Source organism: Grammomys surdaster, unplaced genomic scaffold (genome assembly GCF_004785775.1).
Source record: "Grammomys surdaster isolate TR1022 unplaced genomic scaffold, NIH_TR_1.0 125941, whole genome shotgun sequence".
Taxonomy (NCBI): Eukaryota; Metazoa; Chordata; class Mammalia; order Rodentia; family Muridae; genus Grammomys; species Grammomys surdaster.
Window position 1 is genome coordinate 3,663,640 of NW_021620763.1, and position 20,543 is coordinate 3,684,182.

General features: G+C 41.0%; 1 protein-coding gene across 1 annotated transcript in view; it reads right to left on the minus strand.

The window, feature by feature from the left end:
* Nucleotides 1-3,317: 3,317 nt before the first annotated feature.
* Nucleotides 3,318-20,543, minus strand: part of Spag17 (sperm associated antigen 17) — a 215,576-nt gene continuing 198,350 nt past the window's right edge. The window contains exons 46-48 of the mRNA XM_028753003.1: nt 10,309-10,369; nt 4,539-4,683; nt 3,318-3,457 (exon numbers count right to left, since the gene is read on the minus strand). Coding sequence (XP_028608836.1) covers nt 3,318-3,457; nt 4,539-4,683; nt 10,309-10,369 — 346 coding nt within the window. The remainder of the gene's footprint in view (nt 3,458-4,538; nt 4,684-10,308; nt 10,370-20,543) is intronic.

Genomic DNA, 20,543 nt, shown 5'->3' on the forward strand with positions numbered 1-20,543 from the left:
TGAATTAATCCTTAGAAGGGGTGACACAGAAATTCACAGTAAGTTGTACTATGTGAACAAGGCAAAGGATGAGTGATGCACCTGTGTTAATACTTACATCTAGACACACAGGGAAGGGCAGTAGTAAGAAGCATCCCCAGAACTTCCAGAAGGAACCAACTCTGCTACTGTTGGTACCTGGAGTTAAAACCTCTGGCCAACAAGCTATGAGAGATGATTGTAGCGATCTGTAGTGCTCTATTATGGAAGTCTGAGAACTAGACAAGTGGCATTTTATTGCCTTTGTCTGTCATTCTTATGGGCATAGAGTAGAGCTTTCAGAGAACTTAGGATGTGTGACTGAGGAACATAGAACAGCACATCCTCGGAGTCCTGGGAGCTAGATGCTGACAAGATTTATAAGAATGTAAAGTAGTGCCACTGCTAAAGTTTTGTTTAAGAAAAGTGATTTTATTTGTTTGTATATTTTTGTTTGTATATTTACTGATTTATATCAGAAAGAAATCAGGGAAATAACACCTTTTACAGTAGCCTCAAGTGATATAAAATATCTTGAGATTATTTTAACCAAGCAAGTAGAAGACTTGTATGATTAAAAACTTTAAGTCACTGAAGATATCAGAAGATGGAAAGCTCTCCCTTGCTCATCAGTAAGATTGATGCAGTAAGAATGGCCATCTTACCAAAAGCAATCCACAGATAAAATGCAATGCCCAGAAAAATTTTAAAACAATTTTTCATAGAAACTGAAAGGAAAATTTTCAGCTTCATAAGGAAACACACAAAAAAAACAAAGATAGCTAAAACAATCCTGAATAATAAAAACTACAGGAAGTTTCACTGTCCCTGATTTCAGATTGTACTACAAAGCTCATACTATAGTAATAAAAACAGCATGGTATTGATACAAAACCAGACACATCGAACCATGGAATCTAATTGAAGACGAAGAATAAATCCACACACCTATGGATACCTGAATGTCTATAAGCCAGAAACATACTGGGGGAAAAAAGCACCTTCTGCAAATGGTGCTGGTCAGATTGGATGTCTGCATGTAGAAGAACTCAAGTAGATCTATACTTAACACCCTGTACAAAACTCAGCTAATGGATTCAAGACCTCAACATAAAACCAGACACACTAAACCTGATAAAGTAGGGAATAGCCTTCAACCCACTGATACAGGAGACAATTCCCTGAGCAGAACATCATTAGCACAGGCACTAAGATCAACAATTGGTAAATGGAACCTTGTGACACTAAGAAGCTTGTGTATGGCAAAGGACACTGTCATTCAGACAAAGTGGCAGCCTACAGAATGGGAAAAGATTTTTACCAACTATCCAGTAGAGGACTAAAGTATAAAATATATAAAGAACTCAAAAAAAACTAGACATCAAGAAAATAACTCAGGGCTAATGAGATGCCTCAGTGTTGCTCTTCCAGAGGTCCTGAATTCAATTCCCAGCAACCACAGGGTGGCTCACAAACATTTAGAGGGGGATATCCTCTACGCCATGTGGGTATACATGCAGTAGGGTACTCCTACATTAAATAAATAATAAGATTTAAAAAGGAAAAAAAAAAAAGAATCTCCAGAGTCCAGGCTATAGTCAAGATGTTAGGTTGCCCTCTGCAAACTGATAGCCAGGCCCACTGCTGAAGGCAACAGCTACACAACTCATTGAACACCGAGAAGCCAAGCTGTTGCCCACATAGAGCCTTCACTCCCACAGTCTAGTGTCTTTGGTACAGGAAGGTACTCTGCATGCTACCAAGAGAGAAATGTAAACACCAACCCAGCCACAAACGTTTGATCAACAGTAGTGTCCTGCCTTCAAGAGATGTAGGCAATGGCACAAAGCTTATAGGAGTAACCAACCAATATCTGCTTTGACCTGAGTCCCACCCCATGGGATGGAACCCATACTTAACAATGTTTGGGTGATCAAGAACCAGGGACTTAGGAGAAAACCAAATACTACTGTTCGAAAAAAAAAAAAGCAACTAAGTGAGTCCTAGTTACTTAGAGATCAGTCCCTTGCTCAGCCACTGTCAGAGAAGCTTGCTTCCTCCTGCAGCAGATGGGAACCAATACAGAGACCCATGGGCAGACATGCAGAGAGTGAGAAACCTAGGAACATTCAGTCCTAAGTGGGATATCTCTGTCAACGCCCCTCTACCCCCACCAAGGCTCAGGGGACCTAGTGGAAGAAATGGAAAAGAGAGTGTAAGAGCCAGGGAGGATAGAGGGTACCAAGAAAACAAGGCCCTCTTAGCACGATCAAATCACATAAGAACTCAGAGGAAAAAGCAGCATGCACAGGACTCTTACAGGTCTGCACCCGGTCCTCTGCCTGTATATTATGGCTTTCAGTCTAGTGTTTATGGGATTTCTGAGTGTGCAAACAAGTGGGTCTCTAATTTTTGTGCCTTCGCTTCTACTCGTTTCCTTCTGTTTGTCTTGTCCAACACTAATATCATAGTTCTATTTTATTATTATCTGCTAGAAGTGTGGCTTTTTTCTAATGAGAGGCAGAAGGGAAGTGAATCTATATGGGGTAGGAAGTGGAGAGGAACTAAGAGTAGAGGGGAAACCATAATCAGGATATTTTATGTGAAAAAAATATTTTTTAATAAAGGTGGGGAAAGTGTTTACATTACGAAGTGACCTTGACTATTTGGGGTGGAATGTCATGGTTTGAATATGTAACATTCCTCGGAGGACCATGATTTGATTGGTTAGCCCAAGAAGGTGGCACTGCTTTGGGGGATGTGAAAACTTCCTAAGGTGGGGCTTTGCCAGTGGAAGTCAGTCACTGACTGCTGTTCTTGGGCTCGTCCTGACCACTTCCTGTCTCTGCCTCCTGAGCCACTGTGTTATAAACTGAACTCCTCTAGCATGCTGCTATGATCATCATTGTCACCTTATGATGTACTGAAATCTCTGAAGCTGGGCAAGATAAATCTGTCCTCTACAAAAACAAAAGAAAGCAAAAACCTGATTTTAAAACAAAACCAAGTATTTTATATACTACGTTCATTATTTAAATATAATTTAAATTTCCCAGTTCTAATTCTTTTTTGGTAAGTATTGATAAATTTTACCCATTTATTTACCATAAATAAAGCCCTTGGAACCAACAGTACAGTCATACAAGGGGGTCTTGAGTCCAAAATGTATGAAAACAATGGATTTAAATGTAAATTCTGAAAACATTTGCCTTTTTTGACTGTAAGAAATCAGAGGAAAGCCTGAGGCCTGAGGTCTTAGGTGTGAGTGGTTGACTACATGACATTCATTACTTACAGATCTAATGATGAGTGGCCTTTTGAGACATGACGACTCCAAGTGCAGAGGAGGAGATTGTGGAAGTCCTGAAGACCATGGGATTTTCTTTTCCCTGGGGAAGATCTTTTGATCGATTGTCATAGCTGCTGCTTGTTAAAACTGGTAAAACACTCATTAAGGACTATAGCTTCACAGTTAAATGATCTTTTATACAGACAAAAATAACATTTTAAAATCAGAGTCTCCAGCAGCATTAGCTCACAGTAGGTACCTGCTGGTAAGGCAAATCCTGCCCACACAGGCTTGGGTACAGGACCTTGATCCTTGTGTTTTAGCACAGTGTCTTCTTCCACAGTGTAATTCTTTGCCAATGTCCTGGCCTGTCTATAAGAGGCCATCACCACCAAACCTGACACCATGTCAACATGCTGATTTCATGAAGTTTTGGTAGGGATAGGTCTAGATCTGGGGACACTGGCTGTGAGCTATATCCTTAGGAAGTGAAAAATCAAACTATTTTCCTGTCTGTCTAACTGTAAGTGACCATAGTGTCTTGCCTGTTAGACACACTACCTTTGAAAGAATAAATGGGGAAATGAATCCACTCCCATTTTTACAGAATGGAAGCTCATCTGACACATCTCCCAGCTGTCACCTCATCTCAAAATTTCAGTCATCTTCCTTCTCACTAACGCTAGCCCTGGGTCTGTACTCTTGAGCTCTCTCTATTGGGATAGTGCCACATTAGTTACATTTAGCCATAGTTAAGATGCGTCCCTTCTCCATTCTCAAGCCTACAAACAGTCTACAGTAAACAAGACGACTGTCCTCTGTCGTATCAAGGTAACATACTCTATTCCTTTGACCCTTCTTCCTCCTCTCTAAACAGATCCCAGATTTCTCTTTCCCATACATTCAGACATCAGCAATGTAAAGTTCTTGAAAACTTTCTCTTGCCAGCTCTTAATTTCCAGATGAGATCTCATTACTACTAAGCTCTGCAGTTCAGTTGCTGGCTCTAAAATGGATTTAAGTCATCTGCTTACATCCATCTTAATAAGTTCCACTTTGGCTCTTTCCTCCTTACCCAGCATCATTCATGTCCCCTGTGTCTGTTATCCCCCATGTATAGTTCTTGGCCTAAGGAGTAACTAAGGAAGACCATTTTGTACTATCATTTCTGTACTATGTATCATCATTTCTGTACTATGTGTGGTTACAAAAACTGAGCTTTAAAGGATATTTGCTTCCACAGGTAAGAACAGAACATCATGCTCTGTCATGATTTCAATAGTGTGGGAGATGTGTGCTGAGCCCTTGGCACCGTCTTCTCCAACAGCCATGGCAAATAGCTCTACCTTTAGCTCTGCTTGCAAACCAGCAGCCACCTGTCAGACATCAAAGACTGGTTTTTAAACTGATTTTGACAATATATCTACATGCTTTAAGCTTCAGTTTTCTCATCCATAAATTTGGCACTAGTAAATATAACCACATGTAGGGAGTGAGTGAAGTCCTGAGTAAAGATATATTACTGCCATGAGCACGGCCATGACAAGCCCTCCAGGACTCAGACCCACTGGAAAGTCATAGCCTTTTGCTGCCCCTTGGTCAGTGCCTGAGTGTTAACAGTAAGTGTAGGAAGCAGCTACACCAGCTATAGCAGCTTCCTTTTCCAGGCTGTCTACAGCCTGAGACCACTGCCCTATAGAAAACTCCAAAGCAAGACTAGCTAAGCCTGTCTCTGTATCTCCACTACCAAATGATCCCAGCTTTTCTGGATGTGTATCTATCCTTTATTTCCTTGTCACCCCAGTGCCCACATTTCCACAGCCCAGCTGTGTGTGTCAGAACATATACATTAGAATTATTTAGAGTAGTGTAGAGTTCCAGGAAATAAATGAGACTGATGACAAACTTCTGAAGTGTGTTAGAGTTTTGTGTCTGAAATATCCCCAGAGTTTATATAGCAAAAGTTTGGTGTCAGCCCATGGCACTATCAGGAATTGAGAGAATCTTAAGGAAGCCAGGTGGTGGTGGTACATGTTTTTAATCCTAGCACTCAGGGAGGCAGCTCTGTCAGTTTGAGGCCAGCCTGGTCTACAGAGTGAGTTCCAAGACATCAAGAGCTTCACAGAGAAACATTTATGGATCTGGGCTTAATGAAAAGTAATGAGATCATTGAAGGGGATATGGCTCCTCCTGTTTCTCTGCTTTCCGGCAGCCATCAAGAGAACAGTTTTGCTTTCCCATGTGTCTCTGCCCTGATATTCCACAGGCTCCCAAAACACAGGGCCAAGTGATTACAAAGTGACATCCCTGAAGCTGTAAGCCAGAACAAACCTTGTTTTCTTTTAGACTAACTGATACAAAGGCAAAAACCCAGGTGCTGTGTGTGTGTGTGTGTGTGTGTGTGTGTGTGTGTCCTGGACTAAATGACAGGACATTGGAAGTAAAAGGAAACTATTGTGATACCCATAACAGATGCCAAAGTTCTCTTTCCCATATTCTCAAACATCAGCGGTGTGTAGAGGACACTTGAATTTTTTTCTATCTCTGACTCTTCTTGAACCGAGATCTCTGTTTAATTTCTGACCTCAACCCTTAAGTCATATCCTTATATCCATCCTACAATCCAGAGTTGTGTGATTTCTTGAGGGTTAGTAGTGAGTTTCTGTATGCTGGCTGATAAAGGTAGATTTCATATAAGAGAAATATGAATTTAATTTAAGAAACTTGATGAGTCTCCTATTAGTTGGTCTCTGGGATTCTACCACAGGCTGTGGAGTGTGATGGAGCCAGTAGAGGGAGGCAGAATTAGTGTAGATGCCAAACTGCTTAGTCTGAAAGAGAAGAAGAGGTTTGTACCAACAAAGAAGAAATGCAGCAAGGAATCCTGCTGCTTGCCTTCTTCTTGGAAGGCACACTAGCCAGGAAAGGGAGAGATGTTTATGATTCTAAGCTACCTGTCCAGGAAGCTGGTTAAAAAGCAGACTTGGGAACAGTTATCTAAAATAATAAATAAGTAAATCACACACTACCACATGGAGAGCAATTAGATACAAATGAAAAAATTGAAATACAGTTTTATAAATAATAAAATTGAAAAATGTTTTCTTTTTTTCAACAGTGTAGGGGTATGAGTGCTGGAGCAGATCCTGACACTGTTTCTGAAAGTCCTGGGCTTGGTCCTACAAGCCCAGCAATCAGAAGGGCTGGGTAGTGGTGAGAATCCACAGGGAAGCTGGAGTAGTGCCCCACTGCTACCCGAGACTGGCACATTCTTTCAGTGCTGGCAACCAACCAAGCTGAACAGTGGTTGGTTAGATTTACCTAGACAGAAGACAATGGATTATATATATATGTTTTTTGGTCAGAGCCAAAATCTACCTTCAAAAAGGGGAAAGAAATGCTCTTATTGTATGGTGAGCTTCAAAGAACACACACTGAGGTTTTACTTCTTATAAAAGTTGATCCAGAAGTCACTTAGCTGTTGGAATGATCTGTTCTTTAGATTAAAATGAGATTTATTAACTTCTTGGAACAGTAGAAGAAGGGCTTGCTTTGAAGTTTTTTTCTTTTTTATATGTTGTCAAGAGTTAGACATCTTTTTAATATATGTTTCTTTGGGGGATATGGGTGCACAGGCCTGCACTTAGACACACATATTTGCCATGATAACTGTGTGTGGAGGTTAGAGGATAGCTTTCAGGGGTTGGCCCTCTTTTTGCCATATGGGTCAGGTCTTGCATCTTGGTGACAAGCACCTTAACCTGCTGAGCCATCTCACTGGCCCCGGCATTCTGAAATCTTGACTTCGTAAAGTTGTGAGTTATTTCATAAAAATGAATAGGCACAGATTTGTGGATGTAATGGCAATGTTGGCATATCTTTGGACTTTCAACATGTGTCCTACTGTTCTGCTATAGATTGTGATAGGCAATCTAGGAGTGTGCCAAAAACATCTGGTTTACAGACCTTCACAGACCAGCTGAGGATAACAAGGCTCAGAGCATTGATGCCCAACCTTGCCTTGTGCGAGGTCATCACAAGAAGCTGATAGGCTCTGCAGTACACTTAAGTTGACCCCTGTATGTAAGTAACAAGTGTGGCTGCTTTAGCGCCTTCCCTTGTGCTTGCTGTGGGACTACATACCCTTGCTGTTCTCCTGAGTCTACACAACCATTTCTGGGCCTAATAACTCGTGAGACCACCGATGTTCCTACTTCATTCTGGCCATACCTATCTAAGTGTGTGCTGCATGCCTGGCCCTGTGAGGTTCCTGTCTGCCCCCCCCCTTCCCTGGCTCTGTCAGTAACACATGACAGGAGTGCAGCAGTTACTGAGAAGTGATGTGCTCACAAGATGGTTAAGTTTTAATTTGAGATAAACTTGTGTTTGTCTTATATAACATTTCTAAATTTATATTGTAGGAATATAAATGAATATTAACTTAATCACTTTTTAAAACCTAAACATCCCATTTTTGACAATGCAGCAAAGTCAGAATGGCTTTAGGTTTAATTTTTTATTTCCATTTCTTTTACAGTGTTTATCTTTGATTGAAACACAGAGGTGTCCATATTTACAGGGCGTGGTGTTTGAATGTGTGTACGTGATTAGTGATGCTCACTCTGGGTAATTAGCATAACCAGCACATTAAACATTTGTCCTTTGTGTTAAGAGTGCTGAAGAAAGAAAAACAATACTTTTTTCATGTAACTGGGTGTGGCCGTTCCTTGGCATAGTCTCAGATTTCCTGTTTACAGGTTGACATCTTTGAATTTGTATTTTGGAGAACGTTGAAGAAATAAAACAGCTGATGACTTTAATAAAATAATGTGATTTCCTATTATTATGCTAGATAATATTTTCTGGAAAGCACAAGAAAGCAAGCCAGGTTTATATAAAGTAGAAAGAATGGAATGATTATTTTCATAGAGAATATGTCACTTTTCAGAAAAACTCAATTTTTTTGCCTATTTATATATATATATGAGATCTTTTTTTCCCTACATGCATGTCTGCATACTACATCCATGCAGTGTCTGAGGAGATCAAAGAAGACTCTGGATCACCTGGAACCAGACTTACAGGTTGTCAGGAGACATAATGGGACAAGCTAATAATTAGCAGGTGATCATCCTGAAATGCTTGCCTTGGATTATTATATAATCTGCGACTGAGTGAGCTCTCATCCAGAAAGGCTGAGAGAGACTTATTTTAGGAAAGATTCCTGCTATTAATATGCTTTTCCTATTATTATTATTAAACATATGTAACAATCACTAAGCAATATCACTCCCCTTTGGAGCACATCTCTGCAGACCCACGAAGATATACTGTCTTGTAGTGATGCTATATAGACAAATAGATGACCTCTTAAGTCTTAATGATGATCCTATAAGAATTTCTAAAATTGCTGGGCGGTGGTGGCACACGCCTTTAATCCCAGCACTTGGGAGGCAGAGGCAGGCAGATTTCTGAGTTTGAGGCCAGCCTAGTCTACAGAGTGAGTTCCAGGACAGCCAGGGCTACACAGATAAACCCTGTCTCGAAAAACCAAAAAAAAAAAAAAACCAAAAAAAAAAGAAAAAGAAAAAGAATTCCTAAAATTGTATTGATTATTAAGCTCTTTTATAGTGGAACTGGTATTAAGTCCCTTTCTGCAGTAGTCAAAACTGCAATGAAAACTCCACCAGTCTGCCGAGTGTCATCAGTTAATTGCCCTTAGAGAGTAACCAGACTTTCTCCTGCTCAGAACACATTTCAATGAGGTTGTGAAACAATTAACCAAAGGTCACTAAAAGGGAACTAATGATTCATTATAGGTGCTAGGACAGAAGAGAAAATATTGGCTGGGTTTATCTATACAAAACTTCACTAATTTCTTAGTTATAGTTTTAAACCTACAGATAATTACTCCTAATGGATATGCATGTAAATTTTCTGTGTTATAAACTTCAATTTATGATTTGAACTTTGGTGTGAACTTGTGATGAACTTTGTAACATGTGACCATGTACTCTAATTGATGTATAAGTTCTGAAGACAAAGCAGTAGTCGTACATGCAGAGGTTTGTTAGGAGCCGTCCTGTCTCCCCTTTCTTTTCTCCCTGCTTAGAATTTCTCCACTTAGAATTTTTCCTTTGTTAGAATTTTTTCCCTTTCCCTACTTAGGACCTTTCCACTTTTTCTCTTAGATAGCTTTTATAGGAAACTTTTCCTCTGCTGTCCCTGGGCTGAGATGTTAAGTGCCAGAAATGGCAGTTTCTGGACAGAGGATACCAGAGGGCAGGCCAGCTACAGTAGCCTAACCCTAGGTCTTACCCCTGCTGACGCTCTTCCCATCCCCCTCAGCTGCCTCAAGAAGAACCGACAAGGAGGAGAAGAAAGAAGACTTCCCTTCTCCTCTGACCAAGCGAGGGCTGGCTCCCGGCATTAAAATGGCGCCTGAACAGGGACATGAACCCTGAGTATTTCAGGATGATCACCTGCTAACTATTAGCTTGTCTCATTATGGCTCCGACAACAGGTGGTCATGAGCTGCCAGGTGGGTGCTATGAACTGAAGCTAGATCTTCAGCAGAACAACATGTACCCTTAACTACCTAGCCAACTCTCCAGTCTTGGAGAATTCAAATGTTAAGAAGGTCATTTGCACATGACTGTACATCACTGTGACAAGTGAGGAAAGCTTCCCATGTGTCTAGCTGATGTTATTATTTATTTATTTATTTTATTTGTAGCATTTTTTTGTCATGGTTCTTATGATATGGAGACACACAGGGGACCATATCCCTAGGGAATCTAGGGAATCTCTTCCCTATGATATAAGAAATATTAGACCCATTTATGGTGTAAACTGAGTGTCAGAATCATATTAAATGATGGAGATCAGGATGGTGGTATAAAACCCAACAGCAATATAAACATATACATTCACATGTGCACACACACGCACACACACACACACACACACACACATACACACACACTAACATATGAACTTACAGGCCCGGGTTTATATGTCACTTTCAGTCCAGTGCTGGGTGGGGGCTGCTTCACTCTAAACCTACCAGGAAGAAAAATGGAAGAAAATTTAAGTCGTAAGGAAAACAAAGCAACAAAGGAAGGAACTAGGGTGCTATAAAATCTGGAAGGTGTTAAACTAGGAGCCAGAGGGTCCAAACCATGTACAACCAACCAAAGACCTTAAGATTCCAAGGAGTCCATACCATGTGCAAACAACCAAAGGCCTTAAGATTACATTGAGAAAAGATTTTGGGATGCAACCATTTCATACCTGCCTTTCCAACAGTTCTCATCAGCATGAAATGGACTCCAGACTGTACTCCTACCCTTTGTTAGTTACTACTTGGTGACAGGCCCAGGCAGAGTGCTGCCAGTGTTTGGCTGGTGTGTGCCTTGCAGCATAGCTGTCAGAATTAATGTGAATGCTGACAGCCAGATCATGAGGCTATAGAACAATAGCACTTTGAAGAAACAGCAGAGTGTGGGAGCTGGGCTTCCCCCTGACTCTGTGTAGGGTTTGCATGCTTAGGGAGAAGAGAGACTCAAGGAGATCTGAAAATGCTGAGGGGCTTAAGAAGTCCTGTGCTTACTCTTGCTGCTCCTGGATCTCTTTTCCTGTCTGTGCTTTGTAGATTCTGCCTGGGGATGAAAGGCCTCGAGGACTCCGAAAAGGAGAGCCTGCTCTCACACTGATCCCTCTCCTACCATTTGCTTGGCTGTCTAACCATCATAGCGGGACAAGCAGCAGGGTACAATCTCTAAAGCTGAACCTTGTGCCAGAGAGACAGGGTCTACATAGATAGAGTCTACTAGCTTAGGGATAATTCTCTATCTCCTCTCACGCACTTCACTGGTAACAAACTGGAAAGAAAAAAAAAATGTCTTAGGTGGTAGCCTGAGTCTCCTCATCATGCTATTTCTTGAGGAGCCAACATCCCTAAAGGTGGGGTTCACCACAACTAAAGGGTGATAGTAACCTTCCAAATTGGATGCTTCTGCCATTTTTCTGTATTTCATTTCCATTCCCAAATCATAAACATTTTCAAAGGGTTTGTCATTATATAAGAACTCTGCAACTGTGATATTTATTGCATTTCGATGGAAACCTTTCCACCATACACAGTGTGCTTTAGCTCAGTTCAGAACAGAACTGAGGACACTGTAATTCTGAGTAGCCTTGACATAGATTTATAGTATATTGATCCAATAAAAATGAGTGAACTCCCAGTGTGACTCTAGTGACCACAACAAAGTGAAGTCCTTCAGCATGGTAGAGCCAGCAATAACCTGGTTGGTATTTGAAAAGCCTGAGCCCTATCCTCATGCTAGCCTGCAAGACCTTGAAACAGATTATTTGGTTTCATTATATATAAGTTGTCAGAAAGCTAAAAGATTCCATCAGTTTGGGTCTAGAAAAATATCAAGTATGTTTTCAGACCCATACATAAACTGAACTGTGGGCTAAGATGCTTATGAATAATAAGTTAGGTCTTCATAGCTAAAATCACCATTGTGCTTCAGTTATCCTTTTTGTCTCAGGCAGAAATAATGTGATTAAAAATAGTGTGATTTCAAAATCAAAGACAAAATGAAATTTAAAAGAAAGGAAGACACAAACATCAGGCCACAACTGAGAGAATCTCTAGAAATTATCATCTGTTTTACTAGCAGAAAGCTTGTGGGCCAAGAAGAAAGAGGGACTATATTCAAACTGCTGAAAGGAAATATCTACCCAGCAAGGCTATCCTTCAGAAAGAATTGATTTTATAAACCAGCAAAAGCCGAGGAAATCCATTACTACTGAACTCGTCTTACAAGTGCATGAGTACAACTTAATGAGGTTCTTCAAGGAGAAACAAAAGGATGGAAATTACCATCATGAATATGTATGTAACTATAAAACTTATTGGAAAGGGAAATGCATAATTGAATTGGAACACTCTAGTACTGTAATATTGTTAACTGTACATATTCATCATGGTCATAGCATGCATATCTTTGTCATGAAGTTTAAAGCCAAAGTGATCAAAAATATAGAGACAATAACTAAATATACCATATAAAATGACACAAATTCTGACATCATATACGTAGATTGTGTGAAAGGCAAAGTCCCACATACATACATAGCGGAAGCTTAACTTATAAGATGTTTGATGAAATGGGTTGTGGTGGTGCACTCCTTTAATTACAGTACACAGAGGAAGAGCTCTGAGAATTAAAGAAAAGTCTGGTCTACATTTCCAGATCCAGGCCAGTAAAGGTACATAGTGAGATATGGCCTCAAACAAACAAACAAACAAACAAACAAAGTTTCCTCCAATAGCATTAGAGCCTGTGCTGAGGTGGCTAACGTTGGGCCTCTATGGCTCTGGCAGGACAAGAGCATGGCAGCTTCTGTTGAAGCCTGGAGCAGCCACCAGAGGACTAGCCCTGCTTCCAGAGTGTTTATGGGGCTTGAGGGTTTCTGCACAGACTATCTTTCCAAGGTGCCTTTCCAAATCCTTGTTTCGAGGAAGATTCCAGACATTCAGATCAAAATCCAGGTCCAGCTCTCAATCTAGGTTTAGGTCCAGAAGTTTTCTATGGTACTATACAAGGTCACAATCTTGGTCCTGCTCCCAGAGATGATCCAGGAGCAGGTCTTACAGCCATGATTATCAAAGTTGTTCTGGATGGCACAGCCACTCCCCCAATGCCTTTGCAAATGCATCTTGTTGGCTATCAGGGAAAAGTGTAACTGCAGCTACAATCTTGGAATGTTTGGGTTGAGCATGTATACCACAGAAGGAGATCTAAGGGAAGCCTTCTCTAAATATGGCGCCATTTGCCTTTGTGTTTACTGTGTATGGACAGGACAGGCTTTTGAGAGGACTTGTGTCTGTAGATGATGCCAAGGAAGCTAAAGAGTGTGCCAAAGGAATGGAGCTTGATGGATGCGGTATGAGTTTATTTCTCTTTAACAAAGACACACATAGCCCAACACCAGGAATTTTGGAGAGACCCCCTTTTGCCATGTGGTTGCATTTGAAAGCTTCAATCTTCACAGAACCCTAGGATTTAGTAGAAAAACCTCTTAAATGAACTTTTGTACAATTGAAACATCTCAGTTATCAAAAATTGGACTGTATCTCCTTATCGCTGGCTGATAAACTCTGGAGGATTGTGACTTACTTTGTTTCCATTTCCTTCAGCTTTGTGCAGTTCTCTTGTGCCTGTATCTTTATTTTCTGTTTACAAGTCAATTTTAAGGGGAAGGGTCGGATCTTAAGACCTTGTTTATTGTAGATACTTTTTCTCTCCTGTTGTAGAAAGCATGGGTTGTACATTTGAGTGAAAAAGGCACTCCATTATTCACCAAAGGTGTATGGTTTGCATTTGTTTATAAATGTATTACTTTAGTACTATAAATTTGGGCATAATTTTTGACTTTATTAGTGTTGCTATTGCTGGCATCTATCTCCTCCTCTGTCATCTTTTAATCCCCATAAATGTGCAATGTGGGGTGCATAGGTCACAGACCAAACAAGACCACCAGCATGTTCTTCTCCATACTCTGGGAACAACATACACTGTTTCATACACATTGATCCCTCTAGTGTTAGTTTTTAAAATTTTTTAAAATTTCATTTTAAAATTCAGCATTTTGCTTTACCCTTCCAGACAAAATCCGTTGAGAGTCACCATTGTATCTCAATGAGCTCTCCCTTATTTGCCTATCTTTGTATGTATTTTGTATACTAGATTGTCCAGGAAGTATTCTAGAAGAGATTAATGGTTTGCATTCAGAATGATGTAGTTTGTCCAAATTATTTCACCTTTAAAACTGAAATGAGTTCATCTCATTTTTTTTTTTCTGGATGATTTGAAATTGTAAGATTTGTCTAGCTAATAAATCTACTTAATAAATTTTTGCAGATCAAAAAAGAAAAAAATACATGAAAGCATACTTTTCTAAAATACTTAATTTTGGACAAAGTTCTGAACTACACATGTGTAGAAGGAAAACAGTGTGTCAGTTCCCACTGCTGGGATTCTCACAGAGGGGGGGATCTGATGATGGGATATTGCAGCAGAACATACTGAAAAAGTGGTAGAGGAGGCAGTAGACGGGGAACTGCATAGACAGGGGCTACTGTACGGAACAGCATAGGCTCAGGATGCCCACAACCAAGGTCTCAGCACAAAGGAGACTTATTTGTCACAGAGGGACAGTGGGCAAGGAATATAAGTCAAGACAGGAGGTTGAGGACAAGAAAGAATGGTAAGGGAACAGGAGAGAGGGAAGAGAGGTACTTGTCACTAGAGGGGGACAAAGGACTGCATCTAGAAAGAGAAGAAACAGACAGATGTGTCCCATAGGCAAATGGTGGTTTATAAAGGTAAAAAGGGAAACCTTGTGTTAGGATGAGGTGTTTAATTTTAATTGGGCATGTTAATTAGATGAGCCAAAGGGGGCTTTTGATTGCTGGACTTGAATACTTTGATAGCTGAACCTTGGTAGTCAGCCTCAGGGTGAAGTGGTCAAATAAGGGAACAGACTTTGATGGCTAACTTTAGGAATATAGTCTGATGGTTTTTAGCAAGGCAGAGGGACTGGGGGAAAATGGCAAGGCCTGCTAAGAGCCATATTTGCCATGCTCAAGCTGGCCAGAGTTTTTTCAGACACTTTCTCTGGACCACAGTAGTGGAGGCTTGGGTCCCATTCCTGATCATGCTATTCACCTCATCTCTACTAAAGCATGACGTTAAAGACTTTCGGGAACCCATCATGGAGCTGGAGTATTGTCTGTGAATGTTATTTTCTATCAGTTCCTAGTAAACTAAAGAGTGCAGAGTGAAGTCAGGTGACTTTCATACCTTTGAGAATGACTACATTTGGTGGAGTTGACACGCTGTTTTCATTCTACACTTGTGTAGTTCAAAACTTTGTTCAAAATTAAGTGTTTTAGAAAAGTATGCTTTGCCTTGTAAAAAAAAGTAATTTTTTTTTACAGTCCAAATTTTGACAACTGAGATACTTCTATTGTACAAAACAATTCATTTAAAAGGTTTTGCTGCTAAATGTGCATGTGTTCTGTAGATCAAAGTGTGCTGTGGAATGACACCACCTGACAACAAGCAACAATAAGCAGTTTGGTTATTTAAAAATTGTTGTAACCTCATTGTAACCACAAGACAGCTACAGCAAGCGTATAAATAACAGCAGGAAAGGAGCACTTACAACCATGGAAAAATATCAAACTACAGAGCTAGACAACCAGAGACTAAAGAAAGAAGCCAGGTACCAAACAATAAAATGGTGACCGAGTCTGTCACTGCTCATGCTGCATGGCCAAGTCTCCTAGTCAGAAGACACCACGTGCTACACGAGCTGAAAAGATAAACCAGAAGTAAGATCCAGCTTCCTGCTGCCTGTGAGCAAACCCCTTGAGGTTCAAGGGCACACGGAGCTGAAAGTAAAAGGACTTTCCTACAAATGCTAAACAAAGGATCACAGATGGGGATGCACAAATGTATGACTTTGAAGGTTCACTTCAAGTCAAAAACATGGGAGAAAAGAAAGGTGGACTCATCAGGAAGTAACCTAATTTGATGGCGGGTAATTATTTATAATACAATTTTATGACCTGTCTGATTGGCCAAGGTGGTAAAAGGTATAGAAAGTTTTCATGACCCCTAGCAGACTGAGCAGAACCAAGAATGAAGGTCAGCTGATTCACAAGCTCTGGGCTCCAGGAACTGTCTAACCACAAAGTAGATGATTGAACAAAGTTAAATTCTTGAGAAAAATAAGTACTCGATGTTTTCCACTCCCCACCCTGGTTTATGGCTAACTGAATAATGTATTGGGACTTTCCACTATTTTTATGATATGGGCTGGAACTTTCCACTGTGTTCATGATGATTCTTCCTTGGTTTCCCCCTCACTCCTGACTCGTGGTTTTTTCCTTTAAATACCCTCTACTCCTGAGCCTCAGGGTCAACAAGTCTCTTATGGTCTCTCAGCTGGCTGATCCCCAAATAAAGCCTTTTGCAGTAATATCAAGATCGGTGTCTTGTGCGTCATTGGGTGGACAAAATCTCCTGTGGCTTGAGTGGGGGGGGGTCTCCCCTATCTGGGGGCCTTTCAGTGGCAACTGTAATTTCTTTGCCCATTTTCTATTTTTTATTCCCTTTAGGTAGCAAAGTTCTTAATTGACATATTACAAATATAAATATCAAATAGTAGACATATAAGGCAATCACAGGCAGCAGGGAGCTAGATCTTACTTTTGGTTTATTTTTTCAGCTAGTCTACCACTTGATGTCTACTGACTAGAAAATTTAAACATACAAGGAAAACACTGATAAAAATAAAGGGAAAATATATAGCAATAAAATACTCACTGGAGAGATGGCTAAGTGGTTAAGAGCACTGACTGCTCTTCCAGAGGTCCTGAGTTCAATTCCCAGCAACCACCTGGTTGCTCACAACTATCTGTAATGGGATCTGATGCCCTCTCCTGGTGTGTATAAAGACAGGTACATAGGTACATAAAATAAATACAATACTAATCAGAGACTTCAGTATCACTTTCTACAATGAGTAGATCAACTAGAGAGGGAAAAACAAAAGCTATACATGTGAATTCAGTCTTTGACCAAATGGATCTGGCAGACATTTACTGAAGCTTCTATCTAAGAACAACTGAGTGTATATTCATCTCTAATACACGTGGAATCTTCTTCTTCTTCTTCTTCTTCTTCTTCTTCTTCTTCTTCTTCTTCTTCTTCTTTCCTTCCCCTTCTCCTTCTCCTTCTCCTTTTCTCCTCCTCCTCCTCCTTTTGGTTATCTTATTTATTTACATTTTAGATGTCATCCCCTTTCCCCATTACCCCTCCCTAGAAACCCCCATCCCATCCCTCCTCCTCCTTTTTTTGCTTTTATACCATTTTAGTTACATGCAACTATTAAGGTCAGTTCTAGTTTGAGGAACTAGCAATATAATAGATGCAAATAGTCAAGGAACAAGTAAGACAATAAACACAAATAGTCAAAGAACAAGCAAGGCAATAAACAAAGTCCTGTGATTACTCCTGTGACCAGTGTTTCTTTCTTTTTTTTAAAAAAAAATTCTCATTTAATTATACTTTAACAATCTTTTACAAGTCACCCAGTATGTATCATTTTAACAGCAGTGGACACATTCACCTTTCAGCATGAAATATGCACATCCATCTTAATTTTCAAGAGAAATGTTGCCATAAATCTTCATGAGTTTAAATACTGATGAGAGGAGGACACACACACATATTAAAAATTCTGCATATCCATATCTGATGTCTAACTCTTTCTTTCTTTGTTGACTGCAACACAATTCTCTTTGGCTGTTTCCATTCCTTGTTAGCAGCTTTCCTCAGCATGTATCCCATGTCTCTGGCCTCTAGAACATCTTGAGGTATCCAAGGCAACTTTGATATAACAGCTTCTTGTTTCAATGTCTGGGATCTACACATGATCTTCTGGGTTCCACCAAATGACTTCTCTACAGCTCTTCTCTCTGTAACACTCCAGGATCTGGTTGATTCCATTCCACTGCTGCTGTTGTTCTTAGTGGTCATACCAGGGTACTGGTGTCTATCTCTAACAGTGTCTAACAACTGGAGTTTCTAATAGCAACTAGGCTTCACGAATAGCCTCTCATAGGGTCCCTTCATGGTACCGAGCCTCAACTTCTTTGCATAACTCCTTCAGTCCTGGACCATCAACTGCAAATGAGGCTGTACCTTCACCATTGGCCTTCCCTGGCCTCTCACACTGCCAGACCTCAGCTACTCTCCATGACTCCTTCATGCCTTCAAAACCAGTACCACCTGGGTGATTTGTACACATTACCAAGTCCAACTGCAGCATGAGGTACAATCTCAGCTATCTCTGGAACACAGCTTATTTGTGCTCTCAGAAAACACTTCCCAGAAGATTTCACCTCAATGGTATTAGTCTCTTCTTAATCACCACTAATTCCTTAACTCCAGCTAACCAGCATCAATTGTCCCAGTAACCCCTTATTCTCTTGACTCTAAAGCCAGAGCCACATGGCGAATGCTGCTGAATTCTGCTGCTTCACTGGAGCTGGAACATGGCCCCCATGTTCTATTACATTATCACTAACTTTCTGTTTTCCAAGTTTTTCACTGCCTAAGCTTGGCTGTCCAGTAACTTGCTCCGTAAACTAACCTTGAATTCAGAGATTTACATGCCTTTGTGTCCTGAGTTCTGGAATTAAAGGTGTGTACCACAGTGCCTGAGCCTAAGCTTTACATGGCCACTATTCCTCAATATCCAGATCAAAAGCCTCTTCCAACCTTAAGATTTGTATCACAGTTGTGCATTCCATTTCTGGACTGTAGTTCATTTCAGATTAAAAGTCCAAATGAAAACGATAATCAAGTCCCTTGTTCAATTGTAAAAGCATGAACAATAAGCTTAGCAGAGGGCGATCTTGCCTCAAGGTCATCACTCCCTGAATCTGTTTGTCTCCTTGAACATAAGATTCAGCTCCATTCTACTTCCTGGTGCCCATGTATTCTTGGAACCATACCTTTTATACTTTTCCTTCCCTAGTTTGCTCCTTTTCATCAAAACGCTCTTTATAAGAGTGAACTTTAGTAGCCACACAATGGAATTTTACCAGTCTTTTTTGAGATTTTCTTTGCTAGTGCAATTAATTTAACTCTGTTCACTTTAGCCTTAGGCAGACTCTTTGGATAAGGGCAAAAAAAGCAGCCACATTCTTAACCAAAATATCACAAAACCTCTCTAGGCCACATACCAACAGCTTTTCCTGTGAAACCTCTTGAGCCAGCAGATTTATAGAGCTTAAATCATCTTCAGTACCACCATCTTCTGTGGGGTTGTAGCTCGTGTGTGGGTGGGGGTGGGTCCTGTTGGGCTGTGCTGTGAGTCCCATGTGTCTGCCGCCCCAGGTGTCTGGAACTGGCTCAGGAGGCCAGAAGTGTAGGAATTTGTGCTCACTCCACACTGCACCTGGTAGACACTAGGCTAGGGGAAGCCACAGGCCTCCACTCTGGGCACGGGGCAATCACAGTCTGAGACCCACAAGGGCGGAGCTCTTGGGTCAGGGGTCTCCGGGCCGAGGCAGCTGGTCAAAGACTGGCTGGTCTCAGAGAATCTTGGTTGAGTTGACTCGCTTGGGTAGGTCATGGCTGGCTTGGCTAGCCTGTTTGAGTTGGTGGGCTCCATGGCTGAAACTCAGAGAGGTCCTCTGGCCAGAGATTTGGCAGTGGCTCATTGGTTAAAGGTCCCCTAGGTTCTGTGGTTCAGTCTATTATCTTCATGGCAGGAAGCATAGCAGTGTCCAGGCAGGCATGACACTGAAGGAGCTGAGAGTTCTACATCTTCATCCAAAGGAAGAATATCTGAGCCTACTTCCCTGTCCTAGCAGGTTGTTTAAGGTAGACCAAAGGATGACTCACAAACAAGTCTTTAAAAATGTAAATGATAATAATATCTAGTATCATTTTAGACACCAGTAGCCTGAAATGATTACTCAATTAGAGAAAGAATCTGGAAAATTCTGTAGAATTTAAGCCCCATGCTCCTGAACAAGCAATGGAAGAGTGAAAAGAAACTCAAAAGAGACTAGAAAACAGGTGAAGGGAGTCGGGTGCAGGCAGACCTTGTGGCGGGTGGAGGGGGTCCCAAGAGGGAGGTTTATCTCAAGAAATGTCTGCATTGATATGTGTGCCAATCTCCTCTCAGAGACAAGCCTCCATCTTGGAGGAAGCTCCTTAAAACCCAAGATGAAATAGTCTAAGGAGATGAAATAGTCCATCCTTCTGGGAAGTGCTTGTGGTACAGGAAGTAATGACTCAAAGAAGTCCCTCACTCTGACCAGATTTACCAGATCACTCCCCACCCCCAAGAATATATAATCAGTAAGGACACTCCAAGTCAAGCTGAGCTGACTAGAAGAGGCTCAGATCAGCCAAGGCACCTGGAAGGAGTGGAGATCAGGTGAGCTGCCTGAAGAGGCCCAGACCACCTGAGCTTTCCAAAAGAAACCTTTCCCAACATGCTGAGCAGCCTGCAGGTTGGGCAATGTTCTCCAAGTTTCCAGGTTTTGTGAGCTGTGAACCCTGCTGAGGTGAGCTTTAGCGATGTAATTGTCTTTGAGTCATTTCTATTCCTGTAAATAACCTAGTACCCA